A 24488-nucleotide genomic window follows, 5' to 3' on the forward strand; every position below is an offset into this window, starting at 1 on the left:
CTCTCTCTCTCTCTCTCTCTGCGATAACTTCTTATAACGTCCGATCGAAAGGTAGACCTTTATGTTTTATGTACAATATTTTACTGGATAAAAAGTTTCTATAAACTCTAGTTATGTCAAACTAAATAATGTAGAGCTTTTTATCGCAAGACTTCTAAGTGAAGACCGTCCCCTTAGTCCTTCATCTCTTGAATGGAAAAGTTACTGTCGCGGCGTCCTTCGATGTTCAGGGAAAAGCTCCCTAGCGGTGCGTAACGGTGAACCAACGGTGACCAACAGCGTTGTTTCCTCTGTTGTATGCAAATGCAACCGGATGGCGTCAGCGCGTGCCGCGCATTAACAACGCCGGTTGACCTTGCGCGATCGATCGCGCCGATCCGAGATTCCCCAAGGTTCGCTCGCTCGCTCACGCGAATCTCCCGATGCAAATGCAACCAGACGGTGGCGCGAAAAAGATACGACGCGGAGCGCTTTATTTTTCCCACGGAAATTGAATTGATGCGAGATGCAGGACGGAAGCCAAAGCGCGCTTCCGGCGACGTGATAGCGTCGCCCCGACGTCGAGGAGGCGAGACGCGGAAATGCACGTATTTTGATAGAACCGCGTCTTCATTCATTTCTGAAAACTCCCCTGCCCGCTTTTCCGACGCTCTTTTCTCCGCTTTGGAAACCGAGCGAATAATCGTCGAATGGTATCGAAAGTATCTCGAGATGTTTTCTTGCGGATACGCCTTCGGATTCACTCGTGGTGAGTCGGAAGAAAATCCCGCGATTTAAATTCATCCGATATAGCGAAGACGCTCGGTGTCTTTCTAAGGCAAATAAAACGCGAGTCATTCGATTTGAAAGTGCATTCTGTATAAATAGAGCGATCAATGGAACGAGATGTTATTAAATGTCTCTCAAAATCGGGGATTAAAACTGCTTCGGATAAAGTTTACATTTCATGCATGTGCAAAATTAATGTCTATTTTACGGACGGCAATTCGAGACAAATAATGTTACGTACGTTTGTCCGGGTGGTTTCCATTCAAAGTTGAACTTATCAAAACGCTCGTCGCCGCACGCTACGCTCGATCGAGTGCGTAAAACTTGTTAGTGGCACAAATAAACGCGGGGACAATCCTGTCGAGATAATCTCGAGAAAATATCGTAGCCACGGACGATTTGCTCTGCTCTCGAGGATATCATTTGAAAACGCCACAATACTGGATATTCGAGAAGTCTTGTTAAAATGACGCAGATATATCACATCCTTTATAAGGATATATATAATATATAATCTTTTATATCTAAAGGATACATATATATATATCTTTTGTGAGGATACACACGAGGCCTATAATATTAAGACGATATTATTTTTGCAACTATTCAACGATGGAATTTTCATTTGGTAGAAAAAATTAATTATACAATTTTCCTGCCAATAAAAAAAACGCGCACCGTTTAATGAAAAATATTGATAATAAAAAATAACATACTTGCACAACAAGATGTAATAAAATTTATTGTCTGAAAACGGAAAGCCACGCGAGATACCGCGTATATCGTGTAACGGGTTGCGATTGAAGCAAACGTCGCGTTAAGAAGAAGCGATTGCCCGTCCTCGGACAAGTCGCGATAGAAGAAGGAAAGGATCGGTGCTCTCCGTGCTCTCTCACGCTTGAATTTTTTCGGCGACCGCAAAAGATATCACATTGATTTCTGGAAGCCGGACCCTTCGTCTCCGTCGGCCAGGAGAACGATCTTTCGCTGCCGGTCTCCGCCCCCAGAAACCCCAGGAAAATTCTGCTCGTTCGCCATCCTCCCTTCCTCTCGTCCTCTCCCACGTCCTTCTCGTCCGAAAGCTCTTCCTAACACCGACCAGTTGAGCTCTAATTGCGTTCCCCGCCTAGCTCGGTCCCTCGGTCCTTCCGCTACAGTCATTCCTCTTCAAGCTCTCGGGCCAGGGCCTTTTGTGTACACACGTGCGCGCGCGCGTGTGCACACACGTACGTACGCACGTACGTACACGCGCGCGCGCGCGCGACGTCGCACGCAATCCCGGAATTCCTTGCCGAGGGGATGTTGCGACAGGATCCGCTCGATCGGACGCGTCCAATACACCCTTGCGCTGAGAGCAATGGTCCGCGACCGGATTTTCTCTCGGAGGCAATTCAAGGATCCGGATTGCGAGCCGAACGAAGAGAGAACACGAGAAAAAGAGGGAGCTATCGATTCAAATATACGATGGCATACGAGATTTAGCGATTTCCATGAAGAGGATAAACGCGAAAACGCTTAACCCATTAGCTGCCACCGTTCGCGTTCGAGGATCGCGTTAAAAGCGGCAATAAACTTCGTCCTTGGTCTCCGAACGACCATAAGCCTGTCAGGATGAACTGACGGTCGGTGTTGCAAGAATACCGTGGCACATTATACAGTTCGTCGTTATCAATGCTCGAACGAGTACGGCGATCATTTATTTCTGTAGCTTTGCGCTTCCCAGAAGTCCTGTACGTGACAGTTTATGCGCGGAGAAAAAGATTCGCTGGCGCAGCATATTTTACGCTGTCGCGGCAAATTTCGCCAGTTGTTATATCGACAGCGGGGAGATTTATTAAAAATGCTAATTTCGCTTGCTGGAAATGTAATTTTGCCGAGTCTACAAATTATTTCCCTATAATAACAGATTGATTCCGGTTAGCTAAGCTCTCACATAAATTCTGCAGTGGCCGCGACGGTTCTGCTCCAACAGCAGTATTCTTCTTCTCCGGATTAAAATGGAATTAGCAAATATTTGTGACGCGCAAGTCTCTCGGTGGCCGGTAATTGATAATCTTTGGCTTTCTTGATCCTAGAACAAATCTTTTTAATTTTCAATTCCTTAATGGGGCAAGACCGCTTTTTAATCAGCGGCTTCTCTCGAGCGCGGAACGTGCGGAATCAATCTCGAAATCGCTGAGTCTCGTTCCTTCTCGCAACGGCGAGAAACCGCAGCGAGCGAGCGGGGCGATTGCGCCCTCGGCTTCTGTCCTCCCCGTTTTTTTTACACGCTTTTTCCTTCGCACCTATCGATCTCGTCTTTCTCGCTCGCGAGTCTTTACGCCCCGCCAATCCCGTTCGTGTTCCCGATCTTCTCACCCTCTTTGCGAACGCGGCAAGAACCGCGGGCTTCGCCCGGAATTGCTACCCCGTCTCTAAGACCACCCCACGGACTCGACATACAGATCTCCTTAATTGATTTAAGAAATAAATCACCCGGCTGAGTGTCGGGTGAACGGACAAACCGTACGTGCATTCGATTTGTTCTTGCTCCCGCTTCCGCTTTTCTTTTCCGGAGACAAATCGCACCCCGGCGTAGGCGTTTTACAGAATAAATTAGTATTAGCAGAGGGCTGCCTCCCTTTTTATCCATCCTTATCGTTGCGCATTGATTAACTTGGCCTTCTCGTATTACGATTGTAACGAGATAGCGAATTCGCACAGGCTAAAACGGAGACGGCACGTTCGCGCGTTCTCCACACAACTTCAATTCTACTAACAACGTATATCAAGTTGGGTCCATAGTTTTTAATTGGGACTATTAATAAATTAACATCTGTTACACATTTCTATACCTTGTCATTTTGCTATCATATCAAAATATGCTATAAAACCGCCGTGTTAAATAAGTCTACGGTAATAGCAATTAAATACAAAGTTTCACGTCCGAAACGGGATTAAAACTCAAGGGGAAAAAAGGGAGGATAGGTAGTCCGCAAAACGTTCGACCGCAGCGGTTTCCTGTTAATTAATACTTCACAAGAGATTCAGAAATGGCTATTAAGAGTAGGCCCCGATGCCGGCTATCCGGCCACTTCGCTTCGGGATGATCCGGCGGCCCGCGCTATCTCGCTCCGTCTCCGGCGACCAGTTTACTTGTTATGAAAGTTTAAATTAATTTCGAGGTAATTTCCGCGCGGTAATGGCGAGTGCCGCGCGCGATGGGGGCCGCAGGAGGTCCCCAGTCTTCTAGAAGGCGGCCCGCCGCCGTCTCCGTCTTATCGCTGGAAAAACAATCGAGTCCGTTCCTCCGTCCCTATATCACACTCCTGTCAACTGCCTGGTGCGGGAAGCCCAGGAAATATCGCCCTCGCGGTCCGACTCATACCCGTAGAAACTTTTCTGCAGCACCTGCGCCTCCGGGGGCTGATCAAGTTCGATGTCTCGCGAGCTACGGCGCGCACCTGCCGCGCATCTCGATGTTGCGATTTCACAGGCGATAACTAGGGATCGGATTACTCCAACAATTTAATATGCGTCCGTGAGAAGCATAGAGAGGACCCTGAGAATATGAAATAAGGTAGAAATAGGAGAGCGAGCAAGGGAGAGCAAGAACTGTAACTTTTGATACTTTCAGGAAATTTGGTGACACGTAATAATTGACGATAGAAAAGTACACGTTAAAGTCTCGTCAACGACAAGTATCTTTTTAAGTATTACAATTAAAGAAATTACTGTCTGAGCGATTTAGGATCGCCTCTAGTGTTAATTAATTTTTATCCTACTTTTAACTATGCTTGAACGGGATTCTAGTATCAAACAGAAATTACGAAAAAATTTCAGCATATATCCATTATTCACGATGACGACTGTCATATTCTTCAGTGCGTCGAGGCACGATATCGATTACAAAACTTGGAAGGCAACGTGTCCATTACGGGCGGCGTAGTAAATCGGGAAGCAATCCCGTACTTAAAATTCTCTCCACAGCGGGAATAATCGAACTCGTACTTTCGATGGAAACGAACATCCTCTCGTGCAGCTCCAGCGGGCATAATAAATATTATTTCAGAGGGGCACGCTGGTGAGTTATATTTAAGCATGACCGCGAAAGTAAGGTCGATTTCACAGGAGCCATAAAATGGCGTATTATAAATTCCTTATAGAAACTAGGGTGATTCCTAAGGCCCTTTTAACAGATTGTAATTCTCCGACTTCCGAAATCTTCTTTACCGAGTATTTTGTTAATTTAAAAAATTAAGCATACCGAGTCTTAATGAAAAAACAATATCGAATAACTGATTGTTATCAATGCAATAGTTTACAAATGTAATATAATTAAACATTTGTAGAATATCGTACGTTCGTTAAAACATTTCAACGCTCTCTCACGATCATATACTTTTATAATATATCACAGTCTCCGAATTTATTGATAAATGTATTTTCTCCGTATGAAACCGGCATAACTGCCGGTTCAGTATCGCCGCGGCCTCAAGTTGAAATTGTTCGGTGCAAGAACTGGGGGAGAGCTGTCGCAACGAGCGGACGTGTCCGAGGTGTGTGCGGAGAGCGAGATATTGAGCGGTATCGTTTTCCACGTAATAGGCAATACGTTATTGAGGCTCGGCACCGGCCTCGAAATGCACTCCTATTCCCATGTTAATGCGGATTATCAAGCAGCCCCGTTCGCGGTTAGCACAAATGCTAAAGTTCGTGGTGCACACCGCCGCGTGGCCGTGTCGTGAGACCCGCGGGCATCGTTGCACTTTTGCGATCGGCCGATCGATCGATCGCCCGTTTCGTCACGCCGATCGATCTCGGTGATCGATCTGGCATTATTACATGTGTCGTCGACTTTTGTCGTGCCGCGGTGCACCGAGGACTTTCTATCTGCGAGATTTGAATGCTCGACTCGCCATGAATGGACGACGGGGAAGGGCGCGATAATATTTGTTAATTATCAATTTTTTTTACTGATTGACATGAAAAATATATTATGTAAAAGAACTCTATAACTAGATGAAATCGGAACAAGTTACCGTAAATCACATAGTTATCTTCTCTTTTGCGATATTTATGACACACTGGTATCAATAATATACTCATATTCGTAAAACTCCAAAGTTTCACAGTTAATGACATAATGTCATATTATAATGTTAACCTAGCAAAGAGGCTTAATTGAATTTATTGCATTAGCTGCAATCAATACTAGGTACATTTCCCATGTCATATTCAATCTGTCGCATTGCACATTCGTCCACATCTCAATTGCCATGCGTGAGAACGCGATGTAACCATCCGTTATCCATCTCTCGCCCATCTTCGTCCTTACGGGAAAAAAGAACTTTCTCGGGGCGAGGTAATTGTACTCTCCGTGCGGGTGAGATGAGACTCGACGCGACATCCGGGCGACGACGAGATGGCACGCTGGTGGAATAGAAATGGCGAAATAAAACGAACCGCGAGAGATCAAGGTCACCGGCGGCGAACGGAGCCAATTAGCCGACCATAGACTCGATTAGCCAGCCGGCGGAAGCGCTTTGGACTGGCGAAACTACGCGTATAACGGGCCGAAGGATATACAGGCACCGTAAGTACTATACTTAGGCGGATAACCGAGTGCCCGTGTCCATTAACGTTTCTACCGCCGGTCGCTGATACTTTCCGAGATGCTTTTCCGCCTTTTCCTCTCCCGCTCGTCTCTCGCACGTGATCTGAGTCGGGCGAAGAAACAGATAGAATAGAGGCTCGCTGCGAATTCATCCTGGATTATAACGGCATTCGCTTCTGTTGAATATTCACCGCCTACACGCCTGACTTTTTTTCTACACCGGCGAACTTTGACCTGACACCATACGGTAGCACTGCAAGCGCCGTTCTCCAGGAACGGTGAATAAACTTGTCATAAATAAGTTGGCGGAGTCTTTTCGTGTCTCTCGCATCCAGACGCAAAGAAGTAGATGGATAGATATTCATTCTCAATTTCTAATAATACTCTTTTATGGAAATTGGAAAATGTTATTGGGTTAGATTAATATTTCGTTATATTCCCTTTTTAGATGGCTGCGCAGATATGAATAAATACCGCTTAAAGACTGAAAACAAATCAATTGAGAAAGCCCGTAGCAACGTAATCTTTTCTTGTAGAGAGAAATAATCGTGCGAGTATAGCTGTTGTAGAGGAGAATAACTTGCAATTAATTGAAACAGGCGTTTAGACAAACCTATAGAATAATTGCTACCGGTTTCGTTGGGTACCGTCGGCGTGCAACGCGATAGTTACTCGATTTACAGCTTTGCCGTTTACTCTTACTACTTGTCGGGACTAGTTTTGCCGCGTAAGTAAAAGCGTCGATAAACACGCGAGGCGGCTTTCATCAGATATACCAGGAGTCCTATATATCTCTCTCTCTCTCCCTTTCTCTTCTCCGACAGAATAGCGCACATAGTACAGGACTCGTAATCCTGCTCCCGCTCGTGAGGATCCCGCAAGAAGTTTGTGCCCTCGCGGCTCGAGGATCACGGCTTTGTCCGGCGAATAATGGCGGAGCAAACGGGAGGCGTTCGTCGGAATTAAAACGTGAGCCTGCGGATGTTTGGCGGTCCCGAGCGAAGAGGGCTGCTGTACAAAGCTGCTGTCCTCTTTCCCTTCTTCCCTTCACGATCTGGCGCTTGCCGAGAACATCCGCGGAGAATCTCTCGGAGTTGTATGTGACGATATATGACAATATCGGATCAAGAGAAAATACAGCGCAAACAATTTAATTCTTTAATAAAAGACCAACATTCCTATCTTCGTTATCAGTTAGCAATTGTTTCTCTCGATAACTCTAAAAGTAGGAAACAGTCTATGTAAACATGTTTAATTTTACTTGGCAACTTATTGGGATCTCTAGTCGGTCGTTTATAGTTTGATTAAACGCGAGAATTTCAATGAAGAATATCGGCTAGCATTAGTCGCAAACATTTCACATAATTTATCAGGATAATTCTGAAACGGCGAACAACAGTCGAACTCAACGAAGATAATGCGCTCTGGAGAAAGAACTGAAACGTTCTTTATCAGAAATAAGTCGAAGCAGCTACTGACTTCGTTTGTCTTAATCTAAGAATACACAGCGTGGCAAAAAAAGAAGGAATCCGCGGGCAGTGATCGTTAACTATCCTTAGCACCAAATCTTCTCCATTTCCATTAGCAGGAAGCATTGCCTCCCTCTTTCCCCCCGCGAACGAGAAACGGGCTAATCTCTCGAGGGGTTAAGCGATCGCTTATAGCGATTTTCCTAACCCTCCTTGCGAGATCCCTCGCAGTCCGACACCCTTTCCGTCCCTCCCCGCTGCCCCCCCTCGCCCGTGACGTGCGAGTCCGTGAGAGCGACGATCTATCACCATCATCCGAGATTGAGACTTTGCGCTTTCGACGAAAACAAACTGCCGTGTCGTACGCCATATTGCCGGCTGCTTTATATTCGCTGATCCTTCGTGAGCGAACGAAAGCGAACTACCGGGTCCACGTCGTAACGCGTCACGTGCGTGCGTCATTACGCCTCCTCTTTCGCGGGGGAAGCGGAACGGCGCCTTCCTCGCGAACATGTTGAAAATCACCGGTTCCCCTTTCCCGGATGATGCATGCGACATCGCGACGCGCGCCGAAATATTGCGACACGCGTCTTTCCGCGCCGGGGACGCTAATGTACAGCGAGATATATACAAGGTGCGTGGAATATCCAATATTTCTTCGCAGATACTCGCAGATTTTGCGGATACTAACTTAGAGCTAGCTCCGAGATATAGTTCTAACTATCCCCCCCCCCCAACACACTTCGAAGCGACTGCCACCTTTGGGTCGATGTCAATGACTGAGAAAAAAGAAACACCGTTGTGCCGAGACACCCTGTACATGCCGAAGGGATTGGCCGTAAAAAATGATGCGCGCGATTTCGATTTAGCAGTCTCGCTCGCACGTGAGCAATATGCTAACTCGGGGGGGGCGCGATATGAAAATATAATACGCGGTGAAAAATAGGAGCGATAAATGATATTTTGTGTTTTCAATTTTAATCATAGCGGTAACTTATTCACGCGAGACGTCGGAAACCGCCGGGTGATATTTCCAAGTGCCTTCAAGATAATCCACGGATACAAGGTATAAATAGGTGTCGTTCGCGGCGCGATAAATTTAAACGCTAACAAAATTAGTGCACGCGCAATACACGGGGAACCTGCCCGTTGCCAGTCAATTAATTCAGGAAGCCCGCTTTTAATCGTTAGCCGGGCCGACGAGGGAGCATTCCCGGTCGAGGAAACGCGCGAGCAAGGATCCTCGCGAGTGTAATTCCGCTCGTAATAAACAGGAACACGCGTCGTTATCGACACGGTGCGATCGCACGAGACGAGCCGGACGGGAGTGCGAGAGAAAGAAAGAGAGAGAGAGAGAGAAAGAGAGCGGCTCTCCAGGGTCGCGATCGCAAGCGTTCCCCCGTGTGTAATACGCCGGACGATTTCTTTATTTAAACGATACGGCCGGCCAGCGCCGTACATCACCGCGGTCATCCGGAGAAAAAAGGCACGACACGTCGTGCGGTTGAATATTATTAGACCGTGGAGAAGAAAACGACGCGGGTAAATGATCGCGCTCGGCTGATCCCCGTAAGATTGTTGCATCTTAAGTGCAATTTATACCGTTCGCAGAAACACGGCCGTCGACGAACATCGTATGTTAACAGCGAGTCGGGGTCCTTCTTTTATTAAGTGTCTTCATTTCCTCTCATTTCATTTTTCTGATCAGATTTACGCCGGGTTCCTCTTGGCATAAATCTGACCGCGTTCTTCCTTTATATTCCACTACCATTTAACGTTAAATGTATCTCGTAACTCTCGAATTGAAATTTCTCTCTCGTGATTTTAAGTCAGACTTCGGTGCGTTTTATCAGAAAGAATAGAGATTTTCCATCAATTGTCTACACCTGCAGAGAAGTTTAGGAAGTTTCGCGTGGACCAGTCGCGAATCGGAATCGGGTGAAAGACCGCCTGAAAATTCGCGCGCAACGCGACTAAAGCACGAGTGACTCACCGGTGAACGACTCCTTTCGAGTGCATGTGCTTGAGCGCGGCGACCAGCTGTCTGGCATAGAGCCTCGCCGTGTTCTCGTCCAGTTTACCGGCCGGCTGCTCATTAATGTGTGTGCACAGGTCGCCGCCGGTCGCGAGTTCCGTCACGAGATAGTACACGGATCCGCACTGCAAGTAAGCGTTCAATTAAACCGTTATCGATTCTCCGCGTCGATAGCGCGGGACCATCATGGGGGCCTCGGAGATACAATAACACGGGATTCTGCGATCTTTGGTCTTTTAGGTTCTCAGACTCTCGCGATGTTTTTTCATACGAGAGTCTTAGGTCTGTACAATCCCGGGGTATTCGCACTCCAATGCCGCGGATGCAAAAGATACACGTCGACTGATCTCTGTCGCAAGGTCGTACCTCGATTTTACGCAGTTTCCGGTTGTTCTGCCTCTGGTCCAAAATAAGCCTTTAAGCCTCCGCTACAATGATTCTCAGTTCTGTCTACAATGGTCGTAGTCGTAGTCGCTCGATAAGAATTGACCAATCGCAGTCGATTATTCTTACGACTACGACCATTGTAGACAGAACCGAGAATCATTGTAGCGGAGGCTTTAAGCTGAAAAACTGGAACGTGCGTAAAATCGGGATACGACCTTGCGAAAGAGATCAGTAGATATGTCTTGTTCCACAGACAAACAGTGTAGAAGTATGAAATTGAAGTTACAGCAAGGGTATCACAACTTTTAAGTAACGTATTTAAATTTATGCTTCATCATATTGGATCGTTGTTTTGGTTTCAGGACGTTTAAGCAAGACGCGATTGAAATTCAGAATTAATTGAGGAGTGAATTGCACGTAACAAAAAGGAAGCAGCTTATAGAGGATAATTTGCGCGCTTTAAATTTCTTAAATAACGTTAATACACCGTGTATACAGTCTTCTCGTTTTTCTCCTGTTCCACGCGGCTCGCTGCCGAAGCGCGGCCGTGCATTTTAGTCGCCGCCCATGAAAACGGAGCAACACAAGCTGGGGCGAGTCCGGGACCGGTCGCGCGAAATTAATCACGTGTATTTAAAATGCACCACGAGGTGGAGGCGCATCGTAATTATCGAGAAAGCGTTTCCTGAATTTTGCGCTCGCTCGCGGGACACGCGCGTGGGCCTAGTCGATTAAGCGATTACCTTAATACAGCGATATGCATGCGGCGACGTCCGGGGGAGCGGCGCGTTCGCGCGTGGCCGAAGAGTTACGGCCAGAGCGATTCGTCGCGCCCAAGCGAGTCGGCGTTCAACCGGGCGCCGATGGTTATTTAATTCTTCGGGAGCTGGACGCATCGGTCTGACCGCTTTAATTATGAATCGCGTTGATCACGACGGTTAAATGAATTTCGCACGCGCGTATTAGCGGTCGAGTGTTAAGCGCCAAGTCATACGAGATGAGGTTTTCAATTTGTCTCTCCTTCGATTGTCGCATTATCCCAAGGGCCGCTCGTTCAAGCCATTCGCAAAATACGATTTTGGTAATCGCTGTACGCATATCGCGCGTTTCTTTTCACAGATTTAACAATGAATTCTTGATAGAAAGACTCCTGGTGGAAATCCCGAAATATATTTCCTGAGAAACTGCCATAGTACTTGTCGGCCGGAGAAAACTCGCCAGGACGGTTGATTGCGAGAGAAATTTGTGCAAAAATATCATTTTGCTTGATTTAAGCTTTACCCTGGGTTATTCTGTTCGGCGTGCTGAAAGCGGACGAGGGGGAACTTCCAGCCAAGAGAAACTGAATTTCTGCGAGTTCGACGACCACTTGCGAAGTCAATTCACCAGAGATGCGGCACCGCTCTATCTCGCTTGGCTAGAATCGCCGTTTCGTTTTGACGGGGACTTGTAGATATAGCGCTTGCCAAAACCGAATCAACCGGGGGGGGGGGGGGGGGGAACGTGGAACGTGAGATACCCGATTTCGATATATCATCGGGCACGAGTAAAACAGGAACGTAAATTCGGCGCATGTAAACGAGGGGAGGGCACGGCACGAAAGGCCGGAGATGGGAAAAGAGCCCCGAACGTGAAAGTCATTTCTCCGAGCGAAACAAGTAGCGTATGGCACGACGAGCATCGCTTTCGCAACCCGTGCCAAAAAGAGTGCATCAGTTATGAGATCCTATTCCCGAGTGGAATTTAAACCGGACTTTTCCTTAGCGCGAATTTAATGCCCGCGTATCCTTCGATTCCGCGACCTGGCAGGATCTCTGGATCGTTTCCATCGGTCTCTCCCCCTCCAAAAGTTGCTTGCAAAGTAAACGCGGACCGCCCGACCTTTCCGCGTATTATAATATCGTTTTCCCAACATAGATACTCGCGCAATCGTTTTTTTCCCGCACTGTGCACAATTCGGACAGGCTGCTCTATTTATTCGCGGGACGAAAATAAGCTCGCTCAAACTGGCCCCGTTACTATCTAAGACGATACCATAGCCCTGCAACGAGGCAATTCCAACTCGTTGTAATAATCCGCTGCAAATGCGGTTGTCGACGCGTTCTTTTTTATAGCGGCCTCGTCCCCCTACGAGGGGACATGGGGATCGTTGGACGCCGGTAACGGGCAAGTCCTACGCGATTCGTCGGCTCGTAACATCGGTACCGACATAAAATCGCGCGAGCGGCACGTTTACGGCCGCCGTAGGCCGACAATAATGACCTTAATTGGCGCTTAAAGCGGCTTTCCTTCAATATCCCGAGCATGAGTAACACGCTGACCGCCGGACATGCGTCTTCGTAAAAATCGACAGGCACGCGTGCGCGCTTTCTTATTACGCAGAGTGATTCGGAATGACGGTCCCTAACTTACGGTGTGTGCGAATAGATAATTAAAATAAACAACATCGAGCTTGTTTGACCGTATCTGGCAATTTTTATGTTCAAGACTCGCTACGTTGCGACCATGGGTCTTTTTCAAGCGAACTAATTATACAAAGTAGAAAAGTTTTAGATTAATACATAGATAAAGTATGTAGCAAAGGTCCGAAGTATTTAATTAACGGTTAAAACAAGTTACATTGTTAAAGATATTACCTGCGAGAGTCACGTGCATAGATTTACGTATATCTCGGTGATCTAAACAAGATTGTGGGCACGAAACTATATAATAAAAATGAGAGTGTTAGAAGAAAGAGAAAGATGCAGGAAATTCTGTTGAGATTATGTTCAGTGTCATGGTTTGATAAACGAGAACATCGTTCGAGAGAAGACGGTGCATGACTAAAACTTACTTAGGTCGAGAGACAAATTATAAACAAATAAAAGTCGCATGAATAAATAAATACGGTCATAGATAGGGTTTAGATTTTCAGTGTCTTTTTTGTAAATTAATTGTATCATTTGTCTTCAACGTCTTCTTGTCAATTAAAATAAAGATATCTCTTTGTCGTCATTCTTATAATATTATGATCAAAATGTGCGCCTTTTTACTTCGATCGAATCATCGAGTGAATTGATTTTCCTTGAGACAGAAATGAGACGTTCAGATGAAGCCTTTTTGGGCTTATCTACCGGAGAATTAAAAGTGTTAATAATGTCACGATAGAACATGCAATTAATAGCGACGTATACAAGTAAGCTCTCCATAAAGCTTTTTATGGGCGATAATCTTAAATTGCTATGTATATGCGACGGACAATAAAATAAACTATCTAGTGACTAGGCAGGAAAATATCGCTAACCCGTAAACGTCATGGTTTCGCCTAAAATGTTGGGTATTGGGCGGTGCGCTATTGCACTGACGCTGTGCAATAAACGCAACTTTACGACGCAAAAAAAGGCTGCCGATACATTGTCCTCGCAGGGTATGAAATTTTGTTGCACTGCTACGTTATGTCCTATCGTGAATTTACGATAAACTGACATTTTTTTATCACTGCACTTCGCGTATATCATATATATTTTCAGAGCGCATCTCTTATATTTTTATTGTATCTAAACGTGTAGTGCTTTTGCTGAGCGTACACGGAGAGACCGATATGGTTACCACATGTCTAGTTAGGGTTGGAACAGCTATATCTGTGGTTGTCATACTCGCAATTGGTGTAATAAGTAGTGGAGACAGCTATGTGCGTTTTGTGCAGCAAACTTGGCGAATGTTGCAACACAAAACATAGATGCCCCTACTATTTAGGGCCAGTTTCACAAACGTTGGTTAACTGTTAACCAGAGTTCAGTCAACGCCCTATCTTTTTCTATCTTGTTCTCTAAGAAGAGACAGAGGATCAGTTAACCTTCGGTTAGCAGTTAACCGACGTTTGTGAAACTGGCCCTTATACGGCAACATTTAAATTTTAGTTACTTTTACCTTAGACGGTCTTCCCGTATAGATATATACATGAAATAAATAATTTCAATAGCATTAGTCACGTAAACCGCGTTCACCAATTCTTCTATTAAGCACACCTAATCCATATTCCGTTAGGATGAATTATTCATAAGTGCAGAAACCCAGATGTGTCGGCGCGTTCGCGCGTTTGGCTATCGGCGACGTCGAAATACACTATCAATAATTAACGCAAGGAAAAGTGGCCGTTTGAATATTCAATGAGTGCCCCGGCGGAGTATCGTCGGTCGCGCGTGTCGTTGTTCGAAAACGGACCGGAGCTGTCATTGCGAAATCGCGTCACCGGCGCGGCCGACCCTAAGAAAAGTGACTTTGCCTGGAAAACGACTGTACTTTACGATCTGCATGCAGGCGCAGATGCTCCGAAGGATCTAGCAGGATCGGCAGTTGGAATCGCGCGTAGACGCCGACACCCTAGGCAAGCCTCTTACCGTCGTAAAGATTACGACGTGGAAATGAGATATAAGGCGACGTCATATATAGCCAATTTGGCGACGGCAAGGAGGACGGGGTGGGGTCGTCTCGTCTCGATATTATCATATTTGCCGTCAGGTGCGAGCATTCTCGTCGCCGATAGCTCTTCCCCCTCGACGGGATAGCTTAAATAAAACAAGACGCGCTCCTCCATCCCTTTATAAACGCTCACAGAAAGTAATACCATCTGCAGACTATAAAATCATTTCCGCCGAGAGAGAGAGAGAAGAATCGAACGGTGCAATCGCGAAACTCGTTTGTCCATTTATGAAAGCTCGCGGGAACGATCGTTCTTCCAGCGTATATACGTACTTCAGCTCCGCTCCCCGAAGTATTCGTATACGTTTCCTACGTGTTATCGCGCGTCGCGAGACATGACTGAGAACCTGTCTATTCGGAGGACGGTTTCTACACGGATGCGAGAGACAGGCGGGGCGCTCCGCAATAATTGGGATAAATTGGCTTGATACAGCTCCGCCGAGTGATTCGCTCGGGCTAATTTGTTTGGATCGACCCGGAGCAATTTGGCACAATTTTGCAAATAAGGATCGGGAGCGTGGATTTTACAAAATGAGTCTGCAACGACTCGTAAATTACAAGCTTTTCTGACCGCGGCGTTATTGAAAGGAAAATGGCGACGTGCACCGACCACCACGTGCAGAGAATGAATCCGGCTTGAAAAATTTTACACGTCTCCCCCGATTGGACATCGCCAACCCTCCCTCCCCCTCCCCCCTTCCCGCCCGTTCATCTCGCGCGGGAATATTTCGCAGAGCTCCGAAATTCTCGAATCTCGCACGCGGGGGGGGGGGGGAGGCGGGAGAGAGACGGGGAAGGGCTATCGGCGGCGGCGTGTGCGTTCCCGTCATATTTTCCTACGTACTTTATCTTTCCCGGCGCGTACACACCCTCGTCCTCGTAACTCGATCGTGACGAGCGAGCGCGCGGACTAACAAAATTTTCAGAGTAAACGAGGTGCGCGATGCTGCGCCGCCGGGAGAGCCTCTGATATCGACGTCCCACACATGAATTCAATTACGTCGTACAAGCATACGAGAGTCCTCTCCCCCGGGGTTTTTTTTTCCTCCCGCCCGTGTTCCCGCCCGTACACCTTCGTGCGTGCGTGCGTATATGCGTGCGTACGTATGCGCGTGCACGTGCGCCCCGCGAGTCCGCGTGTTGGGTCAACGTTCGCGTCCGTTGCAGCCGGGTCACGTACGATGCAACGCATTAATGGTACCGGTCCGGGGCTTCCTCTGTATCGGCGCAGAAAGGATCGCAACTCAAAATAATAATTTCCGAGTTTACACTCGCGGATTGGAACCAATTTAATTTTGGCGAAATCAATTCCCAAAGCTTGCGGAGCCCGAATAAAAACACGCAATTCATTTCATGATGAACAAACGCGGATTTTTATGCGTCGATATATAAAAGGATCCATCCACAACCGGTTTCAGTCTGTCTGCATCGTTAGCAAGAAAAAAATCGATAGCATTGAAAATGGAGATTATAGGAAATAATCATCTTTCGTTTCTCGCGAGGCGAGACGATTAGAGGGCGAAAAGCTTTTCTACTTCGCTGCGCATCCAAACGCGTGTCAAGCTGCTTCATAAATTCTGCTAAGTGGTGTGTTTAATTAAATCCAGGGAGATGGATCCATTCGTTAAATTTCGGTCTCTGGCAGCGCCGAAATTTCAAGACGTTCGCGATTTGTCACGGCATTCTGACGAACGTCATGTACCGGGTGAGAGTGGCGTGGCCGCGAGTAGAATGGCGTACAATCTACGAGGGATAGTGCCTGTCACTAAGATAGGGATGGAATGGCATAGTTTCCTTTTGACGGGTAATGAATAGATCGTTATACAAGAGCACAACGGACCCGGCTAAATCTCGTTGTCCGACCGTGGCGAATCGTCTTTGTTATTAAGAACTCGATTAAACTTTCGGCGCGGTCAATTAGGGTAAAGAGATTCGATCAATCGTCGAAATTCTCTAAACTGATTGCAGCCCTAAAGCGCGTCTCGCTCACCCGGATAGTTTCGTAGAGCCTCACGATGCTCGGATGCTGCAGCATCGACAGGACCTTCGCTTCCCTCGTCAGGTTCTTCATTACGTAGTCCTTCTTGCCTTGCTCGACGTCTATTATCTTAATCGCCACCTGAAACAAGAAACGAGAAGGGATTCGCTAATTGATCGAGTGCGTTAATCGAACCGAGCTATTGCTGCGCGGGAAAATATATCGAAAATATTTTTAGCACTTGGATGCCTTTATGAGAGAGTTTATTATTGTCAAGATTGATTTTTTTTTATTTAAAAATACCCCGAGATAGAAATTATGTCGCTTCGTTTATCATTGACGATACTTTTACGTTGCGTCCGCCGATGACGCATCTGTTACAAAGCTAATTCACCAATATATTAAGACGTTGCTGGAAGGTGAACAAATAATCGGCATACGGAGGGTTGAGAGAAAGAATTTCGCGTCGATACGGCGGACCTTCGGTTGAGTAAACGCTTTATTCGTGCGCGCACGCACGCGATTCCTCTCGCCAGAGATATTTCTTCCCGAGCGAAAAAAAAAAACGCGCGAGTTTATCCTCGGGGCTTTCAGGGATCAATCGCCCCGCATTCTCTCCTCGAAAATTGCTAGCACGTCAAACACCTTCCATATGCCTGCTTGAGGAGCAACGAGCCGCTTTTCCACGGTGCGGAGGGTGAAGGTGGCGAACGAGAGCGAAAGCGAAAGAGGGAGAGTTACGAGAAGATGGAAAAGAAGAGATGCCTTGGGACTCGAATACGTTAAGACGGCCCGCGCGAGCGAATAGGGCGCGCCCTCACGGTCCCCTGTCCCTTTGATGTACCGTAAAGGCCCTGAGGTGGTAATTCGCACGAACCTAAGCGATTGAAACGGTGGACTCTCAGAAGGCAGTACCCCTTCGGCAATGAGGGTGCACAACGCAGGAAACGGTAACGCTGAATAATATCAATTGAAGGGCACGCGAGAATTTGCACGGTCACCGCAGGTGTCTTACGTTGTTCCTTACTTGTTCGAAATTGAAGGTGCAGGTGGTGGAGCCGTAAGAAAGGGGGTGTATCAGTTCTAAAATTTTCGAGTAGGACGGATCATCTACAGTCGGGTACAAAAAAAATAGAGAGTTCATCGTGAACTCGCGTCTAAAATATCGATAAAGAGCGCGGAAAATGTCGCGACGCATCTGTTGTGCTTCAACACCGTCGGCATCCTGGGTCTTCATTTAACAGTTCGTCTCGTACCTCGGGAAGGAAGTCGGAGGAACTTTCCGAACGACGGTTCGTTCCGAGGGAGTTCCAAATCTTGCGTCCTCGAGTTTCCAAGTTGCCCGGCAGCAGCGGCTCGCATATCATTAGCGGCGGTGGCGCCGGCATCCTTTGATCTTCCTGCTCTTTCTGTATTGAGTGAGGAAGTGACACGAGCAGACGAGAAGTAAGGAGAGAACGGAAGAGAGAGGCGGAGGAAGGAGAAGCGCCCCTGTGCCGTTCGCAATGTGCCAAGCGTAAAGAGGAGAGAGAGAGAGAGTGACAAAGGAAACTTAAGGAGAGGGAGAGAGAGGGCGAATGAGGGCTCTTGCGCGTTGAGCTCAAGGTATGTCTGACAGCCTCCCCAAATGATTTGTGGCGCTCTTCGCCAGATACAAGATACTAATTCTTTGGGTGCTGTCAGTCGACCAGCTACCGCTCGCCACTGTCGACTCTCCCTCCCCCCCCCCTCTTTCTCTCTCTCTCTCTTCTTTCCGCTAAGCTTCTCTGGCTTGGCTTATCTCTGTTTGCATTATGTTACAACTCAGTCAACTGACACGCCGTTCCTCGTCCCGTCGCTCTACATTATGATCGTCGCTTCTTCCTCTTTAAACGCTGTAGTGCGGTAGATCAATCTTGTGCGTCCAAGATAATGCGCGATAATGCGTTAGAATCGTATGCAAGAATATTTCTAGGTGGCTCGTGTAGAAGGGCGGTCACAATTACGAGTTTTATATGTACAATACATTTCCGCGAAGGGTCTTTCTCCCCTCCTCCATCCATGTCATTCTCTCTCTCAGCTTATCTCTGTTTGCATTCTGTTACAGCTCAGTCAACTGATATTCCACCCCCTTGTCCCGCCATTCTCTCTATTTGGGCATTGTAGAATATTGAATTGATCTTGCGAGTCGCGATAGAGAAAGGAAGAGAGAGAGAGAGAGACTACGTCGAAATACGTAAGTCATTTCTCCATAAAAGTTTTCACGTACAAATGTTTGGAACTCTGCCTGCATCTCCGCGAGCCTTTTCTGGGCTTATCTCTTATCTTTGTATTATGTTACAACTTAGTCAACTGACGCATCGCTTTTCGTCTCATCGCTCTACGTTACCCGTCATCGTTGCTTGCTGTAAACTTTCTAAACCGTCACGGTATGACGGATCGATCCGCGGAATTGAAAGCAAACCGATATCGACAGTCCGCAAAGCTTGTTAGGAAATAAAGTACAAATTTTGAGCACAGGTTACGAACGTTTCTACGCCGAGTGCGGACTTTACCGGCGACAGCCGATTATTTATACACGAGCGTTACAATTTCGCGACTTAACATAAAGAATTAACGCGGAATCGCCGCTGTTGCCTTCCCTGCTTTTACGTTCGCGCAAATTCTTCCGCGCGAACAGTTTGGATTTGTCGCTGAATTGCGAGAGCGCCACGTGAATAATTCCCAAGCGTATTCATCGTGGTTTATATCGGTTAGTGCGACGCAGAGTCTTCTTTGAAGCCGGGATAAAATGGGGTCGAGCGGCGGCGCGACCGCGAAGAGACGCGAATAAAGTAGTTCTATTTGCGCGGGCGAGAGAGCCGGGGAAAAGCGGAGTCGCGGAGCCGTAATAATGTTTGCGAAAGCCACATTAAGGTATCCATTTTAGAGATCGCTTACTAACGAATGTTCCTGCGTGGGTCGAGATATACGAGCGAACCGCCGTGCAGCCTATACCCAAGGCTCGACCTGTCAAGGTCCTCTGCGGAAGGTATAGGCGCGTGTATCGCACCATCACCACCACCAATACGCGTTCGCGCATCTCCGGTATCCTGCATCCCGGATCCGCGGTACGGGGCCCAGGATGCGAGGTTGTCGCAATAAGCCACGCGTTATATCGTAAAGCCGCGCGTGATGTTCAATTTCGAGATTGCAATCAGCTTTATGCGTTTTTAATTTCAAATAAATTTCTGAAAAGGCAGCATGCATTTATGAGGGTAAATGAAGAAGTAAAGGAACTTTTATAATTTCGCGATAAACAAGTAATTGTAGATACATATCAATCAATTTGTATCATACAGACGAGTTCATTATTGAGAAATATGATAGATAAATTCAAGTATCCTAGCATTCTAAGAGAATTCAAGTAATACTCTACAAGAGAGTGTCCTGGGCGTTATAAAAATATACACGTTTCGAGCACTGTCAAGAGTCGTATGTCTTGTGCCAAGTCACGTGCAGCAAGCGCAAAGTAATAAAAATAGATAGTCTCGTAATAACTGCGTGTGTATGTGCGCGGTACTTTCAAGCGTTTGCTGAAATTCAATTAAAAGTGGAAATTCGAAAACAAGGAAATAGCTACAGGCTCTATGCAGTCAAAATAAATTAATGACCGTCACGTAAACTTTGCACAATTAAACTCGTAACTACCCGCACGGCGATTTGTTATGTTTCACAGCATGTTGATTGATTTTTGTCGTCCAACTGATTTTGTCTTTTGGATATTGTTGGAAAATATTATAATAGTATTGGTATTACAATTACTCCTGATATATTAATCAGCTGGTGACTGAGAGCAAATTTTAATTGTTGCATGCAAATTATATCCAGTCATTCTTTTAACGAAATTTTAAATATTCCTATTATTCAAAGAGAATTATTAAATGTAAGGTTTTTTTTTATTTAAGAAGCAAAGCTTTTTGATCGAAAAGGTGCAAATTTATGCAAATGTATACACACAATAATACCGCTTTGTCCCAATTTTTTTTTATGGCTCGAGAGAAGTAAAATTGTGTGATTTAAATCCAGAGAAAAATAAAATTAAATCGCCACATTTTCTGCGCTTTAATCTCATTTTCTTCATTCATTAACATCGCGCAATTTCATTCCTCTTCTCTCTCGGGACGTGAAAATTTAAAAGAAATAATTTACGTTCAACATTTTTCCGACCAGAACGACGGTGAATTTTATTTTTCAAATAAACGTTACATTTAATAATATTATTTAATACTATTATTGAATTAAAATTAAAAACAGCTATCTAATTTTCATCAAAAGAATTAAATAATCCGTCCAACAGAATTAAAATTTCTGGCAATTTAATCGCGGTATATTCTCGTTGTACTAATAACATCTCCCTTTGTTGTATCCAAAACGCCCTCGATCGAGATTACGACATTATATAGATACGTGAATTAATTAGTTATCTTCGGCAATGTCAATAACTAATATAAGATAAAGCCCGACGTGGTAATATAGCGAATATTATCTTACTCGTGCGTCGGGAGCAATCCGTGATACACGGAATCACACAGATACGCGGAGACTATTCGGCGTACATTTATCGGGAGATGTGACTATTTCGTGCGGCACGTGTTGCCTCGGTGCTCATTGTTTACGTCGGCGCGGCGTACGCGCGCGGTCGCGTTCATCTGCTTTCATTCGTGCGGCGTAGCTCGAGCCGGGCAGGCGGCAGCGCGTGTCGCTCCGTGTGTCGTCTTATTATCATCCCTCGAAACGCAATTATTTCCCACGTTAAATACAATCAGCGATGGTAAAGATCGCGCGATGTATTATTCTTCCAATCGACTTATAATCGCGGCGTTACAGAAGCGGGCCTTGTCCAAGCGGGCGTACACCCACAGAAAAAATTTCCGGATCCAATGCTATCACTTGGATGTATCATAAAATAGTATCAATATAGCGCCAATATATCGTGCGTTGTAAGATGGAGGGAAAATTTATTCTAAACGCAAGAATATATAAACTTACATTTATATAGGTTACTCTTGGCTCAATCTTTTTTAATTCGATACAAGAGAATAAGACTGATTGATTTTATTTTTATATTGTTTTATTTTCATACTCAACGAGGTTGTGAGAAATATAAATGCGTCCAGAATATTTTTTGTCTCGGTAACGGAAGTCCTTTCTGAGGGTGCATCCACAGACAAAAATTTCGGATCCAATGCTATTACACTTGAATGTATCATAAAACAGTATCGATATCGCGCCAATCATATTTATTATAGAAAAAGGAATTTTTTAATCTTAAATGGAAAATTCTAAAATCTAGAATAAAATGATAGTCTTTTGTCGAATATTGTGGTGCCAAGTTCGTGCGTTGTAAGATGGAGGGAAAATTTATTCTAAACGCAAGAATATATAAACTTACATTTATATAGGTTACTCTTGTCTCAATCTTTTTTAATTCGATAGAGGAGAATAAGAGTGATTGATTTTATTTTTCTATTGTTTTATTTTCATACTCAACGAGGTTACGAGAAATATAAATGCGTCCAGAATATTTTTAGTCTCGGCAACAGAAATCCTTTCTGAGGGTGTACGTGTATCATTGAGTTTATCGCAGGCTGAAGCGGGGAATCGGAGCAAAAGAACGAACGAGTTGTATCACCGTCTCGTGTTTAACGGGGATAATTATATATCATTAACCACATACCGTTCTCGCAAATCGAATATACTTTCAATTTGTGCCCCCCCTGAAGTTTTCACTGAACGTAACTTGCTCGGTTGCCGCGAATTAAGAGCGCAGAGTGCACGCGTTGTCGCGAATAACGCGATCTCGGTAAGCGAAAGTCGTGGTATATCCGGTATAGTTTTGGTTAGCAATCCATTTGAAATGCGAGCAATGGGACGCTCGACATACATTTTCTAACGTCGAAGTCGCGACGGTAATGTCGCGTACAACGCTCGCCGGGCTGTGGTAAACAGGGTTACCTTGTTTACATTCGCGCAGCGAGACGCCCGTCCACGGTGGTTTCGCCACAGCATACTAGCTGAATCTGAAATTCAGAGCGCAGCCCGCAACCGCTGTCGATCCGGCTGTTTTATTTAATGCGTACGCGAGAGTTGTTAGGCCGACATTAGGATGTAATCTGTAATCATCGAACGAGGCATTGGCCGCGCTCAGCGGGAAAAAGCTGCTTTGCGACTGTTGTAAAAATCTTAAATCTGAGTGGCGTATTGCTCTTAGTTATGACAGAAATTAACAACAGACTTCAATCAAATGTACGAATTTTACAAATGTTGCAAAGCCGCTTTTTCTACTGAATGCAGCCATTGATCGTCGAATTTGTGAAGGATTTGGGCGATTTGGCGATCGTTGCACGCGCTACGCGATAATTAATAATTCGGTGGAATAGGATGACAATTTGAAAAGAAGTAACGATAATAATTATATTTTCATAAGTATGAAAATTTCAACAAATCTTATCCTTCATTGTAAATAATGGATTTAACGTGTTAAAAGTAAAGGTAATTTCACAGACTGCAAGGTTCATAATTATATTTTTCTAGGGTAAATTAATTCCAAATTTTCATTAAGAGAGTTAAATAATCCGCGTACAATAGTTGGACTGTTGTAATGTATGTACATGCTATAGCGATCAGATTACAGCATGTTCTCATTAAATTACAGTTCAAGTAATATTTTCATTGTGCATTCAATACATTTTCAATCGGCAAACGTGCGAAATTAATAATTATCTTAGACAGTTAACGAGTTCATAAAATAAATCGCAAAATTACACTATAGCAAACTAGTAATTCGACTAGAAATTTGGGATACACGCAACGAACGCGCACATACGTAAAATACCCGTCGTTTATTTCGATACGTGGGACATTTCGCATTTATCTTACGAGTTCATAAAATAAATCGCGAAATTACAACGTAGCGAACTAGTAATTTGAATCGAAATTTGGGATACACGCACACATACGCAAGATACCCGTCGTACATTTATTTCGATACGTCGGATATTTCGCAATTGTCTTACGAGTTCATAAAATCAATCGCGAAATTACAACGTAGCGAACTAGTAAGACGAATCGAAATTTGAGATACACGGAACGAACGCACACATACGCAAATCACCCGTCGTACACTTATTTCGATACGTGGGATATTTCGCAACTGTCTTACGAGTTCACAAAATAAATGGCGAAATTACAACATAGCAAACTAGTAAAATACCTGCCGTACTTACATTAATTTCGATACGTGGAATATTTCGTAGAGTGTGTGGTATGCGGCGTTCGGCGGCCGACGCTCAATTGTTTACACCGGCGGGCGGCGCTCAGTTGTTTACGTCGGCGTACGGCGGTTACGCGCGGCTCGCGCGAGGTCGCTTTTTCATCATTCCGTTGGAGAAGCTCGAGCTCGGCGGGCGCGCAGCCGTGCCGCTCCGTGCGTCTCGTCGTATTACCGTCCTTCCCAATACCATTATTCCTTACGGTAACCGCAATCAGCGATTGTAAGCTCGCACGATGTACTTCCTTCCATCGATGACTTACATCCCGGCGTTATAGAAGCCAGTAGACGAGGTTTGTCCAAACAGTTGTACGTTTGAGTTTATCCGACCGGAGTAGAGAATCGGAGCGAGGAACGAGCGAGTTGCGTCGCGGCTTCGTCGCCGACGACGCTCGTTCCGCGCGGATCGAATACATTTTCGTTTCGTTCCTTCGGATTCTTCACCGAGCGCCCACTTTTCCGTCTTTCTCGAGTCGAGAGCGCGGAATAGCGCGCGCGCGCGT

The 24488-nt window shown here is 45.6% G+C and overlaps 1 protein-coding gene across 1 annotated transcript in view; it reads right to left on the reverse strand.

Annotated features, from left to right (window-relative positions):
• Nucleotides 1–24154, reverse strand: part of LOC105564492 (MAP/microtubule affinity-regulating kinase 3-like) — a 49982-nt gene extending 25828 nt beyond the window's left edge. Inside the window, exons 1-3 of the mRNA XM_012016902.1 lie at nt 23942–24154; nt 16707–16835; nt 9827–9993 (exon numbers count right to left, since the gene is read on the reverse strand). Of these exons, the coding sequence (XP_011872292.1) occupies nt 9827–9993; nt 16707–16787 (248 nt within the window). The 5' untranslated portion in view covers nt 16788–16835; nt 23942–24154. The remainder of the gene's footprint in view (nt 1–9826; nt 9994–16706; nt 16836–23941) is intronic.
• Between the last annotated feature and the right edge of the window lie 334 nt (nt 24155–24488).

This window comes from Vollenhovia emeryi, unplaced genomic scaffold, assembly GCF_000949405.1.
Source record: "Vollenhovia emeryi isolate VEMERY1.0 unplaced genomic scaffold, V.emery_V1.0 DF939164.1, whole genome shotgun sequence".
NCBI classification, from domain to species: Eukaryota; Metazoa; Arthropoda; class Insecta; order Hymenoptera; family Formicidae; genus Vollenhovia; species Vollenhovia emeryi.